This window comes from Sapajus apella, unplaced genomic scaffold (assembly GCF_009761245.1).
Source record: "Sapajus apella isolate SASKATOON/1434 unplaced genomic scaffold, GSC_monkey_1.0 scaffold28, whole genome shotgun sequence".
NCBI lineage: Eukaryota > Metazoa > Chordata > Mammalia > Primates > Cebidae > Sapajus > Sapajus apella.
The window spans coordinates 20501619-20529056 of NW_022436968.1; the positions used below are offsets into that span (position 1 = coordinate 20501619).

Genomic DNA, 27438 nt, shown 5'->3' on the forward strand with positions numbered 1-27438 from the left:
ATTGCCTGAACCCAGGAGGCGGAGGTTGCGGTGAGCCGAGATCGCGCCACTGCACTCCAGCCTGGGTTCAGGCAATTCTCCTGCCTCAGCCTCCTGAGTAGCTGGGATTACAGGCACACACCACCATGCCCAGCTAATTTTTTTGTATTTTTAGTAGAGACGGGGTTTCACCATGTTGACCAGGATGGTCTCGATCTCTTGACCTCATGATCCACCCGCCTAGGGCTCCCAAAGTGCTGGGATTACAGGCTTGAGCCACCGCGCCCGGCCTTCTCTTTGTTTTTTAAGAGGTGGAATCTCCCCATGTTGCCCAGGCTGGACTTGAACTCCTGGGCTCAACCCATCCTGCCTCAGGCCTCAGCCTCCCAAATACTTGAGACTACAGATGTATGCCACCATGCCTGGCTTCTTAAGTTCTTTGAGGCAAATAGAGCAAGGTGAAGGTCCTAGAATTTTTTTTTTACTTTGCCTAGGAATGAGATTAAACTACTTAGTGAAGGCCTGAGCTACATATCCCACTTCTCGAGTTAGGGGTAGATAAAGCTTCTCCAAAGCTCTGGGCTATATTGGGGAGGAATGGCTAAATGAAAATCAGTATAGGTACAAGAGAAGGGGCAGTGGATGCTGGGGAGGCAGTCACTATGTCCAATAACAAAAGACTAATCACATTTATATGATTTTAGTGGATTTGGTGGTAACAATAATCAAGTAATTTCAATCTGCCATGCTTGTTTATAGAATATTTTGAAAGGACTCATTTTCCATACCAATAATAGGGGAGTCTTGTGGAACTTTTATGTTGTATTTTATCAGGTAGTGAAACTGACATTCTGAAAAATGAGTGCTCTTGAAAATTGACAAAGGATACAAAATTACATTATATATACCTTTGTCATATGACATTAAAAGTAGCTTTTATTTATTCATGTACTAAAATCTCCATTTTTATATGTCAGACTGATTTTCCTAACTTGGTTTCTAATTTGTGTTAAATGTACCTTTATTAAGCAAAGCAAAGGTTATTTTGTATATAGTTTAATTTGGTTGCTGTTATCAACAAATAGCTTTGCTATGCTGATAACTGGTTCTCAACGTTACATGCATTTTTTTGTCTATATAGCATATGGGTGATCAAATGCAAACCCAGACAGCCTGTATTTGATTCCCAGTTTTGTCACTACTGGCTGAGTGATCCTGAATACAATAGATTTCTTAACTCCTCTAAGGCATAATTTTCTTATCTGTAAAGTGGGCTTAGTAAATAACACTCATCTAGTTGATTTGAACTTTGAAGTGAGATAATACATGTGAAATACTTTTAGTGTCTGGCACAAAGTTAGTTGGCTCATTTTATGATGATTACCCCAGCATACTCTAAACATTCTTCACAGCTTTTGAGTGTGTGTGCATGTGGCAATAGAACTTTATAGTAAAATTAGTAAGATCTTTGATTTCAGAGACACAATAAATACGTTTATTCTGTTTTAGTTTTCTCCCTCATATTCCTAGGTAAGAAAGTCCTAAAGCATTAAAAGGCCATTTCTAATTTTTGGGGGTCGTGATGGATATTCATCTATCAAATCATTATTGTAGACATTGTTCTAGAAAGGAAAGAATTTATGTGAAAAGTTTGGGGAATTCATTTGGTTAATAGATAAGTTCTTAATACTGTTTTATAATAAAGCCTTCTTTTGTTTTTCAGCAAAATTCCTGCCTTTCTAAATGTAGTGGATATTGCTGGCCTTGTGAAAGGAGCTCACAATGGGCAGGGCCTGGGGAATGCTTTTTTATCTCATATTAGTGCCTGTGATGGCATCTTTCACCTAACACGTAAGTACAGTTGTTTATTTAATCATTGATTTCATTAAGATCAGTGTTTTCTTTCCATTAGTGCTCAAATAAAATTAGAAATGACTAATGGAAGATTGCTTTCTTTACCAGATGAATCTTGGGTTTGTAAATCTGTGACTATGACCTTAATGTTACTTAGTATCATCTTCATATCTGAAGGCTTATTCCATAGCAGGTATATGCTGTGTTGACATTATATTCTAATTGAACTTTATTTCCTGTTCGGGATTAGAGCCATTGAGAAGTGTTTCTATATGGAACTTTGTTGATTGTAAAGGCATTTTGAAATTGTCTTAAATTATGGAATTTTATTGCTTTTCTGTGTGTTAAGAAGGCAGAATTGATAGAGAAGGGGATTCTAATTATTTAACAAGAGAGAAAGGCTTCCAGGTTTTCTATTAGAGACGAAAGAATTAAAGAGAAACTGTAGATCGGCTGGTCCTTAGGGAGCGAGGATTATAAAGCAAAGAGAAAGAACTGTTACTTGATTTGGGCTCTGTTGACTGACTACAAAAGTGAGCCAATAACATAGTAATTTTCTGACAAAATAAAACAGTTGAGGTTGCTTAGGTCAGGGTTGTACTTTTTGGTAAAGTATTATAATAAGCAAATTAATAGAAACAAAGAAAACACAAATTAGAGGTGAGAAGGCCAGCTGTGGTCTGGTTAAGTGCCTTTGTTACTTAACCAGGTCCTCAACTAGATAACTATAGTAATTGAGAGTGAGCATTTAGAAAATATCATAGCAATTTGACTGATTTTTTGGTCATTTGAATAAAGTAATAATAAAATTGTGCTAGTATTTTTTATGTGCCTTTTATAAAAGACCATTTGCCTCTGTGGTTTGTATAAGCTGCCTAGAAAAAAGATTTGTTTGCCCAGTATTAGGTTGGTGCAAAAGTAATTGCAGTTTTGTTAATGTAATGCCCCAAACTGCAATTACTTTTGTACCAACCTAATAATTCATTTTATTGTATTTTACAAAACCCTATGACAGACAATTTGAGAAGGATTGATCTAGGTAGTTTAAACTTGGGTAAACGTATGGTCAGGCCTCTGGGAAGTCTAGACAAGGAATAAGGCTGTGATGGGGAAGTGGTCCAGTTGTGTAGAGAAGTTTTAACTAAAGGCTGTACATTAGCAAGAACTTCCGTTTTCCTGACTGGTTTTCTTCTGGGTTTGGTGACTGATGTGAGGATTTCAAAGAGAAGGTAGAGTGAAGTGTGACTCCTGGATTTCTGGACTAGGTCAGTTGAATGAATTGTCATACCATTCATTGAGATGTTAAACACAGAAAAAGCAGCAAGTATCGAGAGAGATGACGATGAGTTCAGTTTGGGACAGTTTCTGATAGATGTCTTTCAGAAAGTAGAATTGATAGGGCACATGTGACAGAAGAATGAGGGGCAAGACAACTAAAGATTTGGATATGAGAGAGAGAGTGGGTTAATGGGTGGAAAAGAACTTTGAGTGGAAATGAAAATAGCAGAGGACTGAAAAATGGAAGGCTTATGGATCTGATTCCTTGATAAGGTTTTATAACAGGTAGATTGAGTTTAAGGGTATTGTGTGGTTAGGGAGGGATATTTGACTTAAAATTTTCCAAGCTGGAGCAACTTAGGATGATGGCAAAGTCCTGATGATGTTGGTAATAAAAATGTCTCTGATTTTGTTGTTTCTTGTGTAATATTCATTTGATGTGTTTTTCTAACCCTTGGGGGGGGCGGTAAATGAATTTGGTGAGGAGCATACATACTATATGGTATTTCATTCAGGCTAAAGATACCATCATTGAGGAAGGAAAGAAAATCCAATTAAACTAGATACTATGCTTTCTTAGAGTGATTGATCTCAGAGATGTCAAAATATGCATCTTAGAATTGATGAAATTGTATATATTATTGTATAGTACATAGAACGCTGAATGATACATTTATAATCAGAATTTTTAAAAAATCCTTAGATTTATAGTAAAAAAAAAAAAAGACTTGTAGAGATTAGAAAGATTAGAGATTGCTTTGAAGCTATGAAAATTGATAATTCTTTTATTTCAAATTATAACATTTTAATTCTCAACAGTCAGATATATATTAATGTTTAGAGTACTTTCAGCTAAGTTAGGGAACAGAAAGTTAGGGAACAGAAAAAATTGTTAACAAGAAATTTTATCACTGAATTTTAATTTATTATCATTTTCTCTCCATTAATTTAATTAATTTTTAAAATTCAACTTTTCCCTTGCCTTGTTTACTTCCTTTGGTTTTTAGAAATACATAAAATATATGTTATTGCAAACATATATACTTGTTTGCAAACACGTATGTTCATTTTGATGTATTTTCTTTGGCTTTAAATCTTTAGATCACTCTTATTCATTTGACCCATATTTATGGAGCATCTCTTATAAGTGTGCTAGATGTTGAGGGATGTAGTGGTGAGTAAAAACAGATGGGACCATTGTCCTCTTGAGTTTATAATCCAGTGAATAAAATGGTCACATAAATATTCGATGCCTTTCCAGTTGTGTGTGTGAGTATGCAGTGTTACCTTGAGGAGGTGACAATTATGCTGAGAGGTAAAAGCTGACTGGGAGCTAAGTTAGCAAAAGAAGGAAAGGAAAGATTGATTATTCAAGAGTAAATGGTTTGTTTCAAGGCCCTATGGTAGAAAGGAGCCTTAAGAACTGCCCTTGCGGTTAGAATGAATGATGAGAAGTAGGAGCAATGGAAAACAGCCCAGGGATATAGTTGGGGATGTCATCATGTTCACCATATTAAAGATAACCATCTCAAATGGCTTAAATGTAAAGGATTTTATTTATTTATTTGAGATGGAGTCTTGTTCTGTCCCCCAGGCTGGAGTGCAGTGGCAAGATCTTGGCTCACTGAAACCTCCACCTGCTGGGTTCAAGAAATTCTCCTGCCTCAGCCTCTCCAATGTCTGGGATGACAGGGGTGCAACACCATGTTGGGCTACGTTTTATATTTTTAGTAGAGACAGGGTTTTGCCATGTTGGCCAGGCTAGTCCGGAACTCCTTACCTCAAGTGATATGCCCACCTCGGCCTCCCAAAGTGCTGAGATTACAGGCATGAGCCACCGTGCATGGCCTAAATATAAAGGATTTTAAATGAACAGTTGAGGTGGGGGTGGAGGCGGATGTAGCTTATTTTGCAATTACAGTATTGAATGGCACTTCTAATGTTTTAACCAATCAAAATGGGCTGGGCACAGTGGCTCATGCCTATAACCCCAGCATTTTGGGAGACTGAGGTGGGCAGATTGCTTGAGTTCGAGACCAGCCTGGGCAACATGGTAAGACACTTGTCTCTACTAAAAATACAAAAAATTTACTGGATATGGTGGGGTGCACCTGTGGTCCTAGCTACTTGGGAGGTTGGGATGGGAGGACTGCTTGAGCCTCAGAGGCAGAAGTTGCAGTAAGCCAACATCATGCCACTGCACTCCAACCTGGGTGGCAAAGTGAGACCCCATCTCAAAAAAAAAAAGGAAATAAAAATGGAGTAAGTTGTTTTTCGTTTCATGTAAAACTATATTTCCAAGATACTGATAATGATTTCCCTAGATGACATTTGAGTATAAACAATGTAGAATACTTTTTTAAAAAATAGATCCAGGGTCTTGCTATGTTACCCAGGCTGGTCTTGAACTCTTGCACTCAAGCAATCCTCTGCCTTGGGCTGCCAAAGTGCTGGGATTATAGTCATGAGCCACCATGCCCTGCCAGTAATGTGTAAAGATTCTTTCACACACAAAAAAGTATTTGCCCAGGTGTGATGGCTCATGCCTACAATCCTAGCATTTTGGGAGGCTTATGCAGATAATTTGAGCCTAGGAGTTCAAGACTGGCCTGTGCAGCTTAGGGAGACCACATCTTCAAAAAAAAAAAAAAAAAAAAAAAATGAGCTGGCCTTAGTGGCCTGTGCCTTGTAGTTTCAACTACTCACAGGTGGGAGGATCACTTGAGCTCAGGAGTTTGAGGCTGCAATGACCTGTGATTATACCACTGCACTCCAGCCTGGATGACAGAGCAAGATCCTCTCTCTAAAAAAAATTAAAAAGATTAAAAGAATCTATTCACATTACTTAGTTTGCTTGCCCCCAAATAATGTCCCCTCCTACCCTCTGGGGTTTGCTGCCTAATGTAAAGATATTTCAGATCCCTACCCCCATTAGTCATTTAGAGTTCTCTTTAAAGTTTTATTTTCAGTAGTTTTCTTGTTTGCAGAGTGTACTAATGAGGACATGCAAGATAATAGAAATAATGAAAGATTATTTTCTTGTTTGAATGTGTGCAGACCTGTAGTTACTCTAGTTTTTTAAAGTATATTTTTGAAGTTATTTGCTAACTCATAACTATGGATTCAGCTATATAAACAGGAGTTTATCTTTGACTAAACAATTGCTGCTGAGGTGAAAGTTAGGTCTTATTTTGACACTTAAAAATATAACAACTGTCAGAATTTACATAAGGAATTATGAGAGCTTATCGTTTTATTCTGGTGGGTTTTCTTAAATCAAGAAAGCTTTTTGAGAAGTATTTTTATAATACAAATGAATATCTTCTTATTAAATTTAATTTAAAAACAGAATCAGAGTCTTCACTTATTGGAGAGTCACTTATTTTTCTTGTCCCAGTTTAAATCCTTAGAATACTTTTCCAAAAGAGTATTAGTTCTTCAATGGCAGTAGTAGGGAGCTGAAAAAAAAAAGATTCAAAGCCAGGTGTAGTGGCACATGCTAGGTAATCCTAGCTACTCAGGAGGCTGAGGCTTGGGAATTGCTTGAGCCCAGGTGTTTGAGGCTATAATGTGTTATGATTGTGCCTGTGCCTAGCCTGGGCAACACAGCGAGATTTTGTCCCTTTACAAAAAAGAAAAAGAATATTGATTCAAGAATGATCTAATAATCTGCTGTCTAGATGAAAGTTCACATATAGCTAATTGAAGATTCTCATCTTGTGAGTAAGCCCAGTTTGCAGCAAATGTGGACTAATTTTATATAGCAGGTAGATGCAGCATCAAAGATTTTTCTACACACAATAACATGGATGAATCTCAAAATAATTATGCTGAGTGGAAGAAGGCAGTCCAAAAAAAGAGCATATACTATGATTCCATTTATATAAGATTCTAGAAAATGCATACTAATTAGAAAGCAGATCATGGTAGCCTGGGGGAGGAGCAGAGAGAGGGATTAAAAAGGGGTATGAGGAAACTCTTGGGGGTGGTAGATATGCTCATAATCTTGCCTGTAGTGGAGGTTTCACAGGTGTATGCATATGTCAAGACATGTATACATCTGACTGAACACTCTTTGCACATTTTATTGTATGTCAGTTTCACCTCATTAAAGCAGAAAAAGTGGGAAATAAAACTTTCCTCATACTTTTCCTTTTAGGGGAGCTTTGTTTGTACTCTGTTTACTTTGTTTCAGCAGTGTAAGCATTGGAAATAATGTCATATTTTTAGATAATAATTAGCAGATTGGTACAACCATTTGTATTGCTTTAAAAATGAAAATAGGGCCAGTTATGGGGGCTCTTACCTGTAATCCCAGCACTTTGGGAGGCTTTTGGGTGGATTGCTTGAGCTCAGGAGTGTGAGAGTAGCCTGGACAACATAGTGAGATCCCATATCTAGAAAAAATATTAAAAAGAAAACCAAAATAAAACCTGATTATTTGTGAGCCCTAAAATTTTGTGAAGAACTTTGGGTTTTGGTGCAATTATAGTGAAATTATTTCTCTCTCATACATGAGTCTTGGAAGTACAGAATCTTTTCAGTTACAAAATTTATTAAACTTGATTCCAAAATGTAGTTGACCCTTGAACATACTGGGATTAGGGGAGCTGATCCCTGTACATTGAAAATTTGTGTATAACTTTTGACTCCCCAAAAACTTAACTACAGATAGCCTACTGCTGACTAGAAGCCTTACCAATAATATAAACAATTAACATACATCTTGTATGTTATATATTCTATATTCTTACTTATAATAAAGTAAGCTAGAGAAAAAAAAAACTTTTTAAGAAAATCATGGCTGGGTGCAGTGGGTCAGGCCTGTAATCCCAGCACTTTGGAGGCTGAGGGAAGAGGATTGCTTGAGTCTAGGAGTTTGAGACCAGCCTGGTGGACATCGGGAGAGCCACATCTACAAAAGACATTAGCCAGCAGTGTGGTGTGCACCTGTAGTCCCAGCTACTCAAGAGGCTGAGGCAGGAGGATTGCTTGAGCCCAAGAGTTTGAGCTGTGATGAGCTATGATTGTGCCACTGCACTACAGTCTGGGTGACAGAATGAGATCCTGTCTAAAAAAAAAAAAAAGAAAGAATATATATTTACAGTACTATACTGTATTTTAGTGATACTGTCATCTGTTTACAAGATCAATTGTCTGAAATGGCAGTAACCCCAGGTGCAGACCTCAGTCTAGAGTCCGTATCAAGCAATTCAACTTTTTCTTGTATTGCCATGACTTTTCTCTGCTTCTCAGGAGCACTTCCAGCATCACTAGTTATACTTTGTATAGGTCCCATAATGTTATTTTTAAATTTTATTATTGTTGTTTTAGAGACAGGATTTAGCTCTGTTGCTCAGGCTGGAGTGCAGTGGTGTAATCATAGCTCACTGCAGCCTGGAACTCCTGGGCTCAAGCTGTTCTGCTGCCTCAGCCACCCAAGTAGCTAGGACTACATACCCATCATACCCAGGTAATTTTTGTATTTTTGTTTGTGTAGAGACAGGGTCTTGATATGTTGCCCAGGCTAGTCTCAAACTCCTGGGTTCAAGCAGTCCTCCTGCCTTGGCCTCCCCAAGTGCTAGATTACAGGTGTGAGCCACTTGCCCAGCTTATGTTATTCAATATTTACAGCATTGCAACCATGATGAAAAATAATAATATGCAGGAACCTGAAGGGATCACTTTTTACAGCAATACACAATTTACTGGAGAAATGAACTGGTCACATGGTAATGATTACTGTCTCCCAGTGTTTTAAGATAAGGATACTCGGCAACACTCAACCTCCTCCCAATAGCAACAGGAGGTGGATGTGAAATAATTATGGTAGTACAATATGAGTACAGTTAATTTTATGCAATTATGATTTCATACTGCATTTTATTTACATTTCCCTTGAATGTGAATGGTGCCATGTATGGTCTGTAAGTGTGTCTAAGTTTTGATACATTTTAACTTTTTATGTGTATTTATAGTAGTAAGTGATTAAATAGACAAGTATCTGTATTTTATGCATGCATGCATGGCATACCTAGTTTTTTATTACTTTTTCCATATTTCTAGGCTACATGTTTCATCTGCAAGTTTTTTCAAATTGTTGCGAATCTTCAAAAAATTTTCCCTTATATTTATTGAAAAAAAGTCTGTGTGTAAGTGAATTCTCGAAATTCAAACCCATGTTCAAGGATCAACAGAAATATTATTTATTGACAAGTTTATTAGTAAATTTGTTATGGAAAACATTTAAAAATATTTGTAAAGTTTAGAAATGTACGTCTTTTATTTTACAAATTGTCATACAGAAAGTAGCTATTTTGGGTTTATAGTTCTATGAACTTAACATGTGTATAGACCACAACGGTATACAGAACACTGTCATCACCCCAGAAAGCCCCTTCTACTCACATTCTTTTATGGAACTTTTAGGTGTCTTTTTGTTGTTTTTTTTTGAGACCGAGTCTCACTCTGTCACCCAGGCTGGAGTGCAGTGGCACAATCTCAGCTTACTGCAACCTCTGCCTTCCAGGTTCAAGAGATTCTCCCTTCCCAGCCTCCCAATAGCTGGGACTACAGGCGCTCGCCACCAAGCCTGGCTAATTTTTGTATTTTTTAGTAGAGACGGGGTTTCATCATATTGGCCAGGCTGGCCTCGAACTGCTGACCTTGTGATCCACCTGCCTCGGCTTCCCAAAGTGCTGGGATTACAGGCATGAGCCACGGCACCCAGCTGTTTTAGGTGTCTTTAAATACCAGAATGTTCTTTTCATTCTTGGTGTTTTTAGAAATATTGCTCTTATTTTCTTTGAAAGTTTGTCTTTTTAAAATTCTTTTTCTCAGACGGAAAAGATGCCGTCTGTGGCCCAGGCTGGAGTGCAGTGGCATGATCTCAACTCACTGCAACCTCCACCTTCTGGGTTCAAGCAACTCTTCTGCCTCAGCCTCCCGAGTGGCTGAGATTACAGGTGCCTACCACCATGCCTGGCTAATTCTTGTATTTTTAGTAGAGACAGGATTTCACCATGTTGGCCAGGCTGGTCTCAAACTCCTGACCTCAGGTGATCCACCTGCCTCGGCCTCCGAAAGTGCTGGGATTACAGGCCTGAGCCACCGCGCCCAGCCCCTTTTAAAAATTCTTAACAAAATTTGTGTTAAACCAAACTAAGTTTTGAACTAATGGGCGGAGCTCCCTATTTCTGAAACATATAAAATATCTAGAAAATACAAGATAATATGAAAATGGTGAGACCCCTGTGTTTGTTAAACTTTTCTACCCAAGAGCCGTTACCACAAAGGATAAGGAACATGATGGTTTTTGGTATGTGGTGTAGTGCCAGACACTTTACTTCAAGGAAAAGTTTTTAAAATCTCATGGTTTTCTTTCTTCTGTACTTCCAGCAGTCCCCAGTTTGAGAGGCAGGATCTTAGGTTAAGATAAAAATACCATAGGGCAACCAGAGGCCTAACTAACCAAACTACTAAGTGCAACTTATAATAATAATAATAATGAATTTTTTTATAGCACTTTGCTTATTTATTTTTTTGAGGCAGAGTCTCTGTCACCCAGGCTGGAGTGCATTGCCCTGATCTCAGCTCACTACAGCTGCCTCCTGGGTTCAAGCTATTCTCGTGCCTTAGCCCTCTGAGTAGCTAGAACTACAGGTGTGCGCCACCATGCCTGGCCAATTTTTGAATTTTTAGTAGATATGGGGTTTTACCATGTTGCCCAGGCTGGTCTTCCACCTCCTGACCTCAAGACACCCACCTTTGCCTCCCAAAGTGCTGGGATTACAGGTGTGAGGCACTGCGCCTGCCCTTGGTTTATTGTTTTTAATGATGCATTATTGATTTTTTTTTTTTTTTGGTGAATATAGGTTTTAAATTTCAACACTTTGTTTTTTAGATTTTAAAAAATCATGGTAATATATACATCACATGAAATTTGCCACTTTAATAATTTTTAAGTGTAGTGTTCAGTGGCATTAAGTACATTCACAGGTACTTATAAAAATTACAGATGACATTGCTAATGAATACTTCTTTTTAAAACTTTTTTTTTTTTTTTTGAGATGGAGTCTCAAGATCATGTGGTGGCATGATCTTGGCTCACTGCAACCTCCACCTCCTGGGTTCAAGTGATTCTCCTGCCTTAACCTCCTGAGTAGCTGTGAATACAGGTGCATGCCACTACACCCGACTAGTTTTTGTATTTTTAGTAGAGTTGGGTTTCACCATGTTGGCCAGGCTGGTCTTGAATGCCTGACCTCGTGATCCACCCATCTAGGCCTCCCAAAGTGCTGGGATTACAGGTGTGAGCCACCATGCCCATCCTAAAAAAACTTTTATGATAGATTTTTCTCTTTCATCTTCAGTAAACAGAGTCATGCTCAGATAAGATGGCCTGCCAAAAATTAAATATAGGAGAAGGAAACAGCAATCATATTATAGGAAGCAAATTCTTTTTTAATTTTTACATACAGTAACTTCTCTGAAAGCAAGTGTGTTATTTGGAAAAACCATGAACTTTTTCCCTTGGGTTCAGTGAGTCAATATGACTTCACCGGTTTTTGGAAGAAATATAACTTACTGTTGCTGGATTTTAAAATATTTGAACATGATGAAGCTATTGATTTCACTAAATCCTTAACCTTTTTTTTTCTTTTGACACCTAAAGATCACTGAGTAAAGATCTTAACTTTTTAAAGTAGGCTTTTGAAGTTACATTTCAACAGGAAGCTAAGGCATTTGTGTGTTATTTGAAGGATAGCACCTTTGACAGTATCATTGTACCTACTGTCAGGCTATTTACAGATAAAACTTGTTAAGGTTTCTTAGTTGGTACTTAGAGATATGACCTTGGAGACTAGAAGCAAGAGGGCTGCTTTCTGAGCTATGGGACAGTTTTCTTCTCAGTTTAGAAACATATAGTAGGAGGGTCTGATATATGAGACTGGTATATAATTAGTTATAGTTGTGGAAAACAAAATTTCAAATATAATTTGATTATTTTCAGCTAAGTTTGTGTGTGCATGTGTGTGTATATGTACGTGTGACGGTGATGGTGGGAGTAGGGGATATATTGCCCTATTCTTTCCTGAGTTCTGGTCACCAATTGTTCAATTTTCTGCCTGTGGGTTTATGTTGAACTTTTTTGTGTGAATTTCAGTCACTATACTTTTTCTTGTTAGAGTGTGCTCTTTCTAGTTAATAAAAAGAAGAATTAACTGTAAAACAGCCTGAGGCAGATCCTTCAGAAACTATCCAACAAGAAGCCATTGTTATCATAGGAGATAATGGTTCCATGTATGTTACTGCCCCTGAAGACCTTCCAGTGGGACAAGATGTAGAGGTGACACTGATGATCCTGACCCTGTGTAGGCCTAGGTTACTGTGTATATTTGTGTCTTCGTTTTTAACAAAAAGATTTAAAAATAAAATTATAAAAATGGAAAAAAGCTTATAGATAATATAAAGAATTTTTTTTTTTTTTGAGATGGAGTCTCGCTGTGTCGCCAGGCTGGAGTGCAGTGTTGTGATCTCGGCTCACTACGACCTCTGCCTCCCAGTATACCAGTTGTTTTAATATGCACAGTGCAGAATCACCTAAACAAAATTATTTTCTTGATCTGTCAAAGTGAAGGAAAACCTATGCTTGTTATGCCAGCCCACTGTTGTTTTAGATATAATCAGTAGTCATCTACTTGCTAACAAAAAGCATTCTCTTATAATAGATTGAATTGTATGCAATTTAGGTACAAAAACTTGTGCTTTAGAAAAAATGAGGGTCATTCTATAGTACATATAACATTATGATTTAATTATGTGTTTATACCCCTTTCCCTTATACCTTATGAGTAGACAGCTTTGGTTTTATCAGTTTTGCACTCCTTTTGATTATAAATGACCAAACTAATGCTATTACTTAAAAAAATTTATTTGTATTTTTGTAACATATATTACAAAATGTGTATGTAATATATAAAAATTCTAGATGATATATGCTTAAACAAAATAGGAAATAATTAAGGTTCAAAATAAAATTTCATGTTTACCTCTGTTCCCGATCTCCAGAAGTAACTGCTTTTCCTTCTTTTTAAAATCAAAAAGGACATATGTTTCTTTTCTTCTGATTACATGGGTAGCACATATATGTTATACAGCATTCATTTTCAGTAACTAAAATATGATATAATGTAGAAAGTGAAATCATATGACATCTACTGTCACTTATGTTCCTCTAAGTTTATTTTATTCTTGAATATATCTTAATGTAAATTGTTAATTTTCCCCCACAAATGGAATAATTCTATGTATACTTCTTGATGATTTAATTTTATCTTTGATATAGTTTTTTAATCTTTCCTTGTCTGTATTGATACTTTATTTTTTAGCAGCTATGCAGATTCCATTATATGGATATATCATTGGTTATAGTTCCTTATACGTGGTTATTTTTATAAACAATTCTGAAGCGAACGTTTTTACACAGAACATTCATGTTATAACTTTGCAAACAGATGTGAATAATTCTGAAGGATAGATCCCAAGTGAAATTACTAGTCTAAAATATATCCATTTATAATCACATCAATTATTTCTCCATTTAGGAAAATTCTAAGATCTTCACCTTTACAACCTTATCAGGAGGGGACAGTGAACCAACATTATTATTGAGAGGGGACAATGGGAGGGGACAGTGAACCAACATTATTATTGGGAGGGGACAATGGGAGGGGACAGTGAACCAACATTATTATTATTTTTTCTTTAGAGCTCAAGATTCCATTTGTATGCAGTTACCAATAGAGTCTCTTCTGCCTCCAATTCTTGAATCTCTTTATCCTAAATTGTCCACCTCTGCTTCAGTCTGAGTTTTTAATCACTCCTTACTCCTTTGGAGTTGGTATTTCTTGCTGACCCTTGATTTGGCAGCTAGCCCAATGTGCCCACTCTGTATGCCCAGAAAACCCAGCCCGGCCCAGGATTCTTGGGCCCTTTCTTTTGCTTAGAAAAGAAATTGGAAATTATGTATACTTGGGATATGAAAAACAGCATGTGATAAGTGCCAGAGGAATGGTACATAAAATTAGTCATATATCAAAGAGGGATAGAAGTTCAAAAGATAGTTTGGGTCAGGTTATATAGATATCAGGATGAAAATACAGAATTATTTTTATGAGTGGTAGAAGATACTGATGATTTTTATGCTGGCAAGTATATAGCTTTGTCAGTGTTTCAGGAAATGTATTAGATTTGAAGAAGACTGTAAGATGGGTGATCAGTGAAAACATTGTTTTATTTATTTATTTATTTATTTATTTATTTATTTATTTAGAAGCGGGGTCTCATGATGTTGCCCAGGCTGGTCTCGAACTTCCAAGCTCAAGCAGTCCTAGTGTCTCAGCTTCCCAAGCCATAGCTGAGACTGCAGTCATGCACCACCACACCCAGGGAATAGATTGTTTTAATAGTCCAGGTTAGAGGCCTCAAAATAGAAAGGAAGGGACAGACTTGAAAGGCATAGACAGGAGTACAGAGTTGATGGTAGTGTTTTTACTAACTTTACGCAGTTATTGTGTATTGTCCATTTATTTGATGCTCTGAGACATGAAAGTTGTTGTCCCTTCTGCCAAAGTCTTGAGAAAAGAACCTAACTAAGGGAATAGATAAGAAGTTGTATATGTGGAAGTGGGTGATGGATGTGCATTTAGTAGGGAGTACAGATACATACAGTGAACAGAACACACCTTATGCTGATAGTAACATCTGTGAACATCAGGTTTGGTGGGAGAGCTTTGAATAAGAGGGAAATGTATACTTTCAGTTTTTAAAATTTTCTGTTTGACCACTGTATACTGCTTTGCTCCTATCACATGGTAAATTGATATGGGTGACCATAAAAAAGCTTTAACACTGAAGTCAGTTTGGAGACATCTTAGACAGACTAAGCCCTATATTCTTCTGAGGTGAGAGGAGGAGAGTCATGAATAGCAAAGATGATTGCCACATCGTATGTTGTATAGCTGATTAGAGAGACACATTTTTCAGAGGTCTGAAAGCCAGGGAGGAAAATTCATACTTCTTCCCCTTTTTAGAGAAAGTAGAAATATAATAGACCCTTGACCTTTTCTAATTTAATAATAATTAAATAGATATCAGGACTATTGGTTTGAACTATTTTTAAGCATTTCTGAAGATACCGGACATGATGTTTACTTATAGTTTTGCTGACCCATTAATTTGAATGGCTAGAGTTCAGAGGCTGATTAGCCAGGTGATTGTAGCTGATGATTTTATTGTTTTCTGTGCATCCTTCTTCCAGCAGTAACATCCATTTTTTGCTGTTTTTATAAAGTCATGGATGATAAAGGTTAGAGGTGAACTATATTTATGAGCCTTAATGTCTTTTACAAATCTAAATAAAGCATTGCAAATTTTTGAATATAGAAAGGCATTACAGTTGTCCCTCACTATCTGTAGGGCGATCAGTTCCACGACTGCCCAGATTTTGCATTGGGCCAATACAAATGCAAAATCTGGGCAGTATTTTCTGTCCGAGTTTGGTTAAAAAAAAAAAGTCTGTGTTTAAGTGTACCATATGCAGTTCAAACCTGTGTTGTTCAAGAGTCAGCTGTACTTATTTTCTCTCATAATGATATTTGCAATGTTAGACTTAAGTTTTTTTAGCCAATAATTTAATTTCTATTTGATTTTATTTTTCAATGTTTATTTTCCTAAGAAGAGTCTATTTTAATAAGTAGAGCATATCAATTTTTTGAATAACTGCTAGCTGTACTGGTTTTGATGTCACTTTTTATTTTGAAAGATCTATACAGTTTTACAGTTATTAGAAAAGTAGTTTTGTCTCTTGCCCCCATCTCCCCAAATATGATATTAAGCCATTGACTGATTTCACTTCTGCCTTGGCCTTTACCACTCATAGGCTGGTCAGACAAGTTCTTATGGAAATAGAACTAAGATCAATCGATGTAGGTAAGTTCTGTGCAAATGGTTAGAATTTTTGGCTAGGAAAAATAAAAGCCCTTATCCTTTCTCCTTTGTTATTAATGACAGATGTGACTTCATTCTGTTTTAAGTTACTGTCCCTCTGTATCTGTTTGAATTTCATATGTTTAAATTGCTCAGGGCTTTAAAAATAAGATTCCTAAGAGCTACTTTAGTTTTGTTCCAGGTGTCTGGTTAAAAAGAGATGAAGGTGGCACTGATAAAAAAAATTGTTTCTAAGTTGCCTTTTTAGTTTATATGGAATTGTAGCCCTTAAGGCATTACAACTTTATTGAACTGCTAAATGAGAAGGTAAAAATGCCTTCATTTAATTGCCCCCCCCACACAAGTTAGGTTAAGTTAGGTGTTGTTTATATGTCTTGTAAATTACCTTTAGTAACCATGAACATAAATTACTGTTTTCAAGAGCCCACCTTCCTCCCCCATAAGCACATCATTTAAAAGTTTTAAATGAGTCACACATTTTTGCCTAGACACAAATTGCCAATATAAAGCTGTCTTTGATTGTATCCTAAAATAATGGAGTTTTTTTCCATGGGTCCTGTAATTTTCTTTCTCAGCAGTATTTATTAAATTACTCTAGTATTGGATTGCAGTAAACAATCTGACCAAAAACCATATGTTTTCTTTGTTTCTTCAGTACAATTCAATGGGTTAAGTAATTATGCAGTGGTTCTCATCTACATATACAATGCATCATTCTAATAACCAACTTGTTTACTGTGGAAAATATTGCAGCAGTAGGAAGCAGTTCCTTCTACTTTGCATTGTAATATTGTATGAAGCTATTTAACCTACAAGCTATTTACAATTTAATTGCATGAATATATCCTTATATTCCTTCATGGTGGTCTTATATCTAAGTGATTGGTGATTGAGGCATTTGTATTTTTTTCTGGAATATCTTTTGTGACATGTTTTTGAGGTCTTGTTTCCTGTCCTCTCTGCCCAAAATAGCTGACTGTTTGGGTTCTTTCAGAAACTCTTGTATCTTGAAATTCCTCAGGGATGTGAGGGCAACTTCTAAGGTACTTGAGAGTGTCTTGATCTTTAATTATTAGGTTTTGGTTTTTTTATTTTAAGAGATGAGATCTTGCCATGTTGCCTAGGGTGTCCTCAAATTTCTGGGCACTAACAATCCTCCTGCCTCAGCCTCCCAAGTATCTGGTACTACAGGTTTGCACCACTGTGCCCAACTTAGCATCAAGTTTGAACCTCGTTTTTCTTGTCCGAACACTGTCATTATAAGTTAAAAATGTAAGTATTGAGACTGTCTCAGTTTTGAAAACAAAGGCATTCATTATTATGTGTAACTTGCATGAATGAAATCAGTTGAGCCTTTGTGTTTTATTACAGTGAATCTTCATTGCCTTATAACCTGTCCTTTTGCAAATTTTACATTGATGCCTTTATACCACTCATTGCATGCCAGATACAATTTTCCTACATCAGTGACTTTCAGTTTTCAGCTTATAGCTTGGTAGTGCTACTTGCTGGCCCTCACAGTGGAAGGAAAGACAGGGCTATAGGGCTCTAAGGCTCTGTGGGCTGTAGGCTGTGTTGCAGCACTGGTCACAATAATCAAAAGTTTTCTCTGTCTACATTGGCGATGTTAGGGCATCCCCTCAGAATCCCCAAGCTGTCTATGAGCCTGGAATTTGTTTATTCAGGGCCATGGTGTCCTATTGACTGGTCCATCTCCTCCCACTCCAACTCTGTCTTTGCTGTCCTTGCACACTCTGTGGCAGGAAGGAGTCTTACCTGGCTGTCCTGGACTTGACTGACTCAGCTCTTGCCACAATACCTAAGGCAGACCCCATTGAACCAGCAGAGATTTAGATATTTGCACTTCTCACAGGTAGGGGGTTGGGTCGGGGAAGATGGTCTTGTTTCTTCTTCCCTAATTCCTGAGATGAAAAGGACAACTGTATCCACCTTCTGTTCAGTTCAGTGGTGAAGGTCTTCTCTTGCATTCCAGGTTGTCAGATGAGTAGAAACCAAAAACTAGGGATTACTTTATAGGTTTCTGGGAATAGTGTTCTTTAATCCCCCAATTAACTCAATGTTCAAATCTAGTTGTTTTTTTGGGGGGGGGGACGGAGTTTTGCTCTTGTTACCCAGGTTGGAGTGCAATGGCGCGATCTCGGCTCACCGCAACCTCCGCCTCCTGGGTTCAGGCAATTCTCCTGCCTCAGCCTCCTGAGTAGCTGGGATTACAGGCATGCGCCACCATGCCCAGCTAATTTTTTTTTTGTATTTTTAGTAGAGACGGGGTTTCACCATGTTGACCAGGATGGTCTCGATCTCTTGACCTCATGATCCACCCGCCTAGGGCTCCCAAAGTGCTGGGATTACAGGCTTGAGCCACCGCGCCCGGCCGCAAATCTAGTTTTTAAAAATATTAGGTGTGAAGGTGCAGGGCAGGTGTCTTGAAATCTACTCCGTCCATTTTCCTAACTTGTTTTTTCCCCCATTTTTGTGTAAATTGGCTGAATTCTGATTTGTGTTTTGTAGGTAACAATTTCATTTGGGAAAGAACTCTAAATTGAAATTATTTTGAATATGATTTTTAAAACAATTGAAGCAGTATTAGATTCAGGGTTACAGCTATACCAGAGGTTGATGACTTTTAAAGAACTGAGGAAAATACATGAATAAGGAAATTTACTGTATGTGACAATTTTAAATGTAGAACACAATCTTATCACTTTAACACCATTTTAGATATGACTTTGTGGTGCAGTAATGGGAAGGGAAGCAACTGAGAAACAGGGAAGGGAATTTATTGATGTTAGGGGGCCAGGAACTTTATGGTGATATCATTTGATTCTCCTAGGAACCTATGAATTTCATGTTGTTACCCCATTTTAGAGATTAGAAAACTAATTCTCAGGGAATTAAAACATTTGTCAAAAAATTACACAGCTGCTAAGTTGCAGAATCAAGATTTTTAGCAAGACTTCTATCTTTCCTGCTATTGTATATCTATTTCTTAAATGTGTTTTTTTAAAATTAATACTATATCTTAAAACTTTTCTTGTTTTGGAATAGCTTTAATATTAATAATAGCTTTCGTGAAGGAATAATATTTCATTGTATCAATGGTGTACAATTTATCATTCTATAATTATTAGACAGCTGGATGTTTTCATTTATTTTGCTGTTATAGGTAGCTCTTTAGTGAATGACTTTATTTGTGTATATTTCTACCTTTATTGACTTATTTCCTTATAAAATATTTATTGGAGAGAAATTAATGAATTAGAGATTATATTTCTCTTTTAGTGGCTCCTGTTATATAATACCATGTTGATTTCCAAAAGGATTTATTGAATTTGCTTTCTAAAAATAATTACCATATTCCATTTAACTAACTGTAAATATAAAATTATACAGTATACATAGGGAACAACTTAAAGTGTATGTCTGTAAGTAAAATAAAATAACAAATCTATTTACCCTGTCTAGAATAAATGGAGGAGCTGGGGAACCATCATATGGAAACAGCTGGAGAAGCCCAAGAATAGAACTGTTTCTAAAGCTGATAAAGCCTGGGCACAGTGGCTTCTGCCTGTAATCCCAGCACTTTGGGAGGCTGAGGCGAAAGGATCGCTTGAAGCCAGGAGTTCGAGATCAGCCTGGGTAATAAAGCAAGATCCCGTCTCTTTAAAAAAAAACACACAAAAAAAACCCTGTTAGCTAGACAGTAGTTTGGAGTGAATGCCCTTGAATTTGTTAGGGAGATGGTTTGTACCTGCTTTCCTATAATTGGCAGGGTGTTGCAGTTAATCTTTATGAATTGAATTTGATGTAAATTAAGATCAGGCTATAATTTAAATTTGAATTTTAATCCTTCTTTGTTATAATCCCTTTCTGTTCTTCTCATCAGCCTTTCTTTGCTAACATTGTAATTCATGGTGAGAGAATTTTAAAGTTTGATTCATTTGATTTGAGAAGCCTTAGGAGACTGGCCTATTTTACTTGAAAATCAGTTTCTACTGAATATTTACATAGAAGGATCATTATGTTTTAAACGTCACTATGTTTTTTTCAGTAAATGACGTGTTCAATAATACTTTATTAAGAAATCTAGAAAAGGAGACCAAGTTGATGCAGCTTCAGATAGTATAGTTACAGATGGTTTCTGTGAAAATATGTACACATTTATGCACAGTTGACCCTTGATCAACATAGGGGTTAGGTGTGCGGCCTTCCTGCTCAGTTGAACTGTGTGTAACTTCTGACTCCCCAAAATCTCTATGTTGAGCGGAAGCCTTGCCAATAACATAAACAGTTGATTAGCACATATTTTGTATATGTAGTATATACTGTATTTTTAAAGTAAGCTAGAGAAAAGAATATTATTAAGAAAATTGTAAGGAAAACAATTTATAGTACTGTACTTCTGATACTGTAAGTAATTATCTGTTTACAAGATGAGTCTTCTGAAATGGCAGCAACCACAGCTGTAGATCTCAACCTATGGTCCCTCTTAAGTGGACCGTCTAACCTGTGGTCCAATTCAACATTTTCTTGTAAAGTCATGACATTTCTCTACTTCTTGGGAGCATTTCCAGCATCACTAGTGGCACTTCGTGTGGCTCCCATGGTATTATTCAAGATTTACAGTATTGCACTAAACATGATTTTAAAAAAACACAAGAACTGCAAGAGATCATTTTTTCTGTAATACACAATTTTCTGGAGAGATGAACTGCTTGCAGGAAGATGATTAATGTCTCACAGTGTTTTAAGCGGATACTCACAACACTCAAGCTCATCCCAATAGCAACAGGAGGTGGCTATGAAATTATTTTGGTAGTACAGTATGGAGTACAGTTAATTTTATGCAGCTATGATTTCATACTACATCTTTATGTTTGTTTACATTTCTCTCAACTGTGAATGGTGTCATGTAACAATCTGTGTGTGTGTACATTTTGATAAATTTTAAGTTTTTATAATAGATTTATGTATATGTTAGTAGATAATAGACTAACGTCTGCCTATTTTTATGCATTCATGACATACCTAACTAAACATTTTTCAGTATTTCTAGGTTACCCCCTTCATCTGTGAGTTTTTTTCAAACTGTTGCAAATCTTCAAAGATTTTAAAATATATTGAAAAAAAATCCACATGCAAGCGAACCCTCTCAGTTGAAAGCCATGTTGTTTATGGGTCAATTGTATTATATTTCCATGTCATTTTTATAACTGCCTCTTACTGGCTAAAGGCAAAATGGTAGCTTACCTTTATTGGACTGATAATGATATCAGTTGATATAAGTTGATAGTTGATATAAGGAGTTGTTTTACCCAGCATTTTCCCATCATCTTCTTTCTTTCCCACTACATGATATGAATGGTAACAATGTACTTTTACCAGAGGCTTTATTTGTTGAGGATTAATGTGTTACAGGGAGCGTAATAAAGGCTTTATTATTACATCTATTACCTCTTCTTTCTTTCTCAAGATTTACGTGAAGTACACACTACTATTCCCATTTTGCATACTAAAGAAACAATTCTAGTACTTTGGGGAGGCTGAGGCAGGAAGATTGCAGGAGTCTAGAAGTTCAAGGCCAGCCAGGACAGCATAGTGAGACCCCCCACTTCTCTACTAAAAAATAAATCAGCCGGGCATGGTGGTGTGTGCCTCTAGTCTCAGCTACTTAGGTAACTGAGGTAGGAGAATCACTCAGGCTCAGGAATTTGAGGCTGCAGTGAGCCATGATTGTGCCACTGCACTCCAGCCTGGGCTTTAGAGCAAGACCCAGACACTGTCTCTTAAAAAAGAAAGAGAGGTTAAGTAACTTGCTCAAGTTAGTAAATGGAAGAATTGAGAATTTAATCTAGGTTCTGTGACCTAAAACCCATCATTTTAGCTTCTCCCATATTGTATGTTCTGTGCATTTTTAAATTGACTGTAACACTCATGGTTACATGCTTTAAACCTTTAGTCTCCTCTACCTTATAACCTATTTACTTAAGAAAATCTTCACATTCTCTTTTTGAACCTATAATACTTGTGATAATACTTTGATGCTGACAAGCAGTTCTAGAAATAGAGTCCAGAGGGCAAGAGACATCATCTTTAGTCAGACAAGTTGTAATTTTGTTTTTTGTTTTTTGTTTTTGAGACGGAGTTTCACTCTTGTTACCCAGGCTGGAGTGCAATGGTGCAATCTCAGCTCACCGCAACCTCCACCTCCTGGGTTCAGGCAATTCTCCTGCCTCAACCTCCTGAGTAGCTGGGATTACAGGCACGCGCCACCATGCCCAGCTAATGTTTTGTATTTTTAGTAGAGACGGGGTCTCCCCATGTTGACCAGGATGGTCTCGATCTCTTGATCTTGTGATCCACCCACCTCGGCCTCCCAAAGTGCTGGGATTACAGGCTTGAGCCACCGCGCCCGGCTTTTGTTTGGTTCTTAAAGGTAGGTGTTTAGTGTAGGATTCTTTGAAGGCGGGTTTATGTATGGTAAGGGAAATATAGTTTACTTTAGAAAGTACATAATTACTATTAATTAGCATCAGTGTATCAGTATTTTATATGGAATTTAAACAATTGTATTTAAGGGTTACAAGAGCTTATTTTTACCAAATGAAGATTTCATTGAAATGCTTTACTGTTTTAAGCCTCCTCCCCTTACTCCTTGGAGATGTGGATGGGATTTTTTTTAAAAAAGGGATTATATTGATGTTTTCCTTGGATAAAGTTGGTTCATTTGGCTCCTTCAAAGGTAGATGATACTTTCTGAATTGTTAAAATCTCCTGTATTTAAACGTTTGTTATGTTTCCATCCATTGCAATTATCCGTGTTGATATTCCAGTTGTTCCAGGGGAATCTCTTCAAGTTCCTTCCTGAGCGCTTTTGATGCCACATTAGTGGTCTTTTATAGCTTTCTTGCTGTCTGGTATGACCTCAAGGGTGTTCCAGGCCTAGCTTTTTATATTCTCCCCAGGTCTGGAAATAGCCAAGTGTCCAAGGAGACTTGGTTTCTTTTTCTGACTGCTATAGTCTTTCTCACTCAACTATCCTTTGTAGCTCCTAGAAAAATGTATTTTTTATAAAAAAAAGAATGTAACTCTTCATCTACCTGTCTCACTATGGAAACATAGAAATATGTCTTGGGAGGAATTGGTATTAATAAACTCCAGAGCAATAGTTCTCAAATTGTTTTATCTCAAGACTAAAACTCTTAAATTTATTAAAGGATCCCAAAACCTTGTGCTTTTATAGGTAAATATCAGTCAATATTTACCATATTAAAAATTAAGATTTTAAAACTGACTTATTAATTCATTTTAAAATCACAATAAACCCATTAAATGTGTACATATTTTTTGAGAAAAGATTATATTTTCTGAAACAAATATTTAATGAGACAAATGAGATTGCTTTATTTTTTAAATATGTATATTTTTAACATCCAGCATAATAGAGGACAGCTGGATTCTCATCTCTGCTTGTACATTTAATCTGTCGCAGCACGTTGTTTTGGCTGAGGTGTTTGAAGAAAGCCAGCCTCAGATACATGGTTGGAAGAGGAAAGAGTATTTTAATAACCTTTCAGATAATTGTGAATATTCTTCTTTGATACTACATCAAAACTTGACAAATAATAGTATCTTAAAAGTTAATCAGAACGTGGAATCTGCAGCTGTAACAGTGAACATTCTGTACTCTTACATTAAAGTCACTTAGTCTGTCTTGTACTTTGAATGACTCTTTTACCCATTTGGTCGTTTGGAAAATACTGATTCTTGGTAAGTGATGATCTTCCAAATCTTGACACCTTATGTGATACAGTATCAAAAAAATCAAATCTGTTGATATCACCATAGATCTCATCAGAAAAATCTTTAAATATTGGGAAACTGTCAGGCTCACTTGGCAAATGCAACTTTTTAAATATTCTCATTTTTATTTGAAATCCTGAATCCTGCTGACTCCCAGCCCCCCACCATCTTGCCAGGTTTTATTAACACTTGACAAGGAATAGAGCATTGGCTGTGTTTGAGCAGCTGTCCCCTGCTGGTGTGTAATTCAGGGAGTTGGGAACATGGGAATGTTGTTGGTTGGTATGGTCTGTGTCTGCCCCTGTCCTGAGCTTTCCCCTGGTGACTAAGGGCCTGAATTTTATAATTTACAAGAAAATGGCTGCCAGATACAAAAGATTAAATAACCATGGTTTGAATGTCAGTTATTTTTTCACGTAGAAATGGTGTTCTACAAAAAAGTGGCTAGTTCAGCTTGCAACCCAAATGCTTTCCTATGACAGCCATTATTTTGGTGTGTGGCAGAAATATTTTATGCATACTTCTGTTTCCTCACCCAGCATATTAGAGATGTGTACCCAAGGGTTGAGATATAATAAAATTAATAACCCTTACTGACTCATCAAGGACTTCCTTAGGTGAAACTGGGTTGTTTCTTTTTCATTGTAATGAATACATTGACCAAGTACAGTGTGACCTTGATTCATGCTAAGATACCAGAAGTTTTTCCCACAGTTACTTTTGTACCATGACTGCAGATGTCAATACAGTGAAAAAGACAAATAACATCCTAATATTATTATGAAATCATATATATGTAAAACTATATATACATATTTTTTGTTTGTTTGTTTGTTTTGAGACAGAGTCTAGCTCTGTCGCCCTTCCTTGAGTGCAATGGCAAGATCTTGGCTCACCGCAACTTCCGCCTCCCAGGTTCAAGTGGTTCTCCTGCCTCAGCCTCCCAAGTAGCTGGGATTACAGGCATGTGCTACCATGCCTGGCTAATTTTTTTGTATTTTTAGTAGAGATGGGGTTTCTCCATATTGGTCAGGCTGGCTTCGAACTCCCAACCTTAGGTGATCCACCCACCTCGGGCTCCCAAAGTGCTGAGATTACAGGCGTGAGCCACCGCACCCGGCTTTTTTTTTTTTTTTTTTGAGACAGAGTCTCACTCCATCACCCAGGCTGGAGTATAGTGGTGGGATCTTGGCTTACTGCAACGTCTGCCTCCCAAGTTCTAGCAATTCTTGTGCTTCAGCTTTCCAAGCAGCTGGTATTACAGGTGCCCATCACCATGCCTAGCTAATTTATGTATTTTTAGTAGAGACAGCATTTCACTATGTTGGCCAGGCTGATCTTGAAATCCTGGCCTCAAGTGATTTGCCTGCCTTGGTCTCCCAATGTGCTAGGATTACAGCCGTGAGCTACTGCACCTGGCCTGAAATAGTATTTTGACCTTGAAAACTCTCAGGGGTTCATGGACTATACTTTAAGAATCCCTGCTTTAAGTTATTTGAAAATATCCAGAAGCCTATATTAGTCTTTATTAATCCACCCACTTCCTTGTCTTTAACTTGGATTTCTTCAGTTTCTACTAGTGCAGGTAAATGACATTAATTTATAACTCAGTTTTACCATTTTTACTTTGCAAGTATTGCATATAAAATTTCATTGCAAATATGCAGCTTTCGGCTACATGATCATTTGTAAAGATTGAATAGATATTGTATGTTTAGAACCCCTTGCTTACAAATTAATATTTGGCTACACTGTGTCAATAAATTGGGTGTTACGCATATACTCTAGTATTAAACAGTTTTAATGTGAGTTTGAGGTATTCCTTTCTTGTATTAATGTGACTGTAAGAGAAGTTTAGATCACATTTGCCTGTTCATTTTTTCTTCACTTTTTAGTAGCTTAATTTCATCCCTCTTCACCCTTTAAACTAGAGCAACTGTTACCCTTGAACTAGAACAGCTAAAATCATTTAAGAGAAATAAGGATCCTTTGTGTATACGAACATTTAGGGGTAGGGAAGTGGGAAGAATCCTTCACAGTGAAATTCATTCCTAATCAAATTTTTCCCCTCTGGGCATCATTGAAGTTAGGGGTGGGATAGTGAGTACCTATGTTTCAAACTTTTGAAGTTTAATTTCATTCTGACTTGGGATTATTCTCATTAAAAAAAAAAAAAAAAAAAAACCAGCAACATCAAAACAACATAGCTTCCAGCACTTTATTTACAGGTTAAATCCTTAGGTGGTGGTAGTAGTGGAGAATGCTAGTCATTCTGGATGCTGCCATCTGTTTCTGTTTTTGCCATCAGTGAGAAACTGCCTCCAACACTGCTAGTTAATTAGCCCTTTAGAGCTTTGGTGTTTGTTGTTTTGTTTAGCTTCTATGGGGAGGTTTTCTCCAGCACTGAATAACAGTAGCCAGATATCAACCCATTTATGCCTAAGTGTTCCATTATTGGAATGCTACGCTTGTGGGAGTTATTTATATCCTACTGCTCAAGGTCATCTCCACAGTCTGATTTTTCACACACACACAACCCCAACGTGCCACATCCAGCATAAATGGGTTAATAAGGACAAATGTTTAAAAATATTTGAAAATATTGTAACATAAGTTATTAACCCATAGAATACACTGGCAACATATCACTACATTGGTAATATATTGATACATTGTCTTATGTAAACATTTTTAGCCCAGCATTCATTCTAGTTTATCTGATTCAGCTTCTTTTTTAGGTTGAGAATATTATATTTCCCTGTTGAAGAGTTCTTTTAGCTATTCAAAGATTAGAGCAGATATTCTGACAAGGCATATTATAAAAACATAGATTGTGAACATGTTAAAAGCTTCTCTTCAGTGTTTTCTTTTTATAAACCACCTGTTGTCTTATGTGCATAGCATATACATTTAAACAAAGTGCTCATCACTTGTCAACCATCAGTGGCAGCATAGAAATTACTTGTGGTACTTGCTTTGCAAGAAGTTCTTTTGTATTTGTGACATCAGCTTTGTTTTATACAATTAAAGTATTACACGCTAGAATAATCTAAATTACAGCCACCAAATGATGATGTAGTTCTTCTTGCCTTGAACTGAATTTGTTTACTGAATGTGTGCAGCTATTGACTATTATTTAACATGACAGTTTCATAAAAATCTCTCCCTTATTTTGGTAGCAAATAAGAAGGTGGTTGTTTTATTAAAGGTATTTCTCAATTTCAAAATGTACTTTGAATAAATATTACATTAAGAGATAAAATGTAGAAAACCCCATGTGTGTGAAAATCCTTCAATTATACAATTTGATTTTCAAATGAAATTTAATACTCTTAATATGATACATTCATGATCACGTTAATAGTATTTTTCTAATTTTTAAATTCCCCGTTAAAAGCATCTTGCACTCATTTTAGTTTATTTTCTTCTGTTAAAAAGGAACAAAATATAACTGATTAAAACTTAAGATTGATACCAAAATAAATATTTAGACTG

General features: G+C 36.7%; 1 protein-coding gene across 2 annotated transcripts in view; it reads left to right on the forward strand.

Moving 5' to 3' along the window:
- The window catches only part of OLA1 (Obg like ATPase 1), a 174435-nt gene that overhangs the window by 23521 nt on the left and 123476 nt on the right, over positions 1 to 27438 (forward strand). For both annotated transcript variants that reach the window (XM_032292921.1, XM_032292920.1), the window contains one exon: positions 1703 to 1830. In XM_032292921.1, the coding sequence (XP_032148812.1) occupies positions 1703 to 1830 (128 nt within the window). The remainder of the gene's footprint in view (positions 1 to 1702; positions 1831 to 27438) is intronic.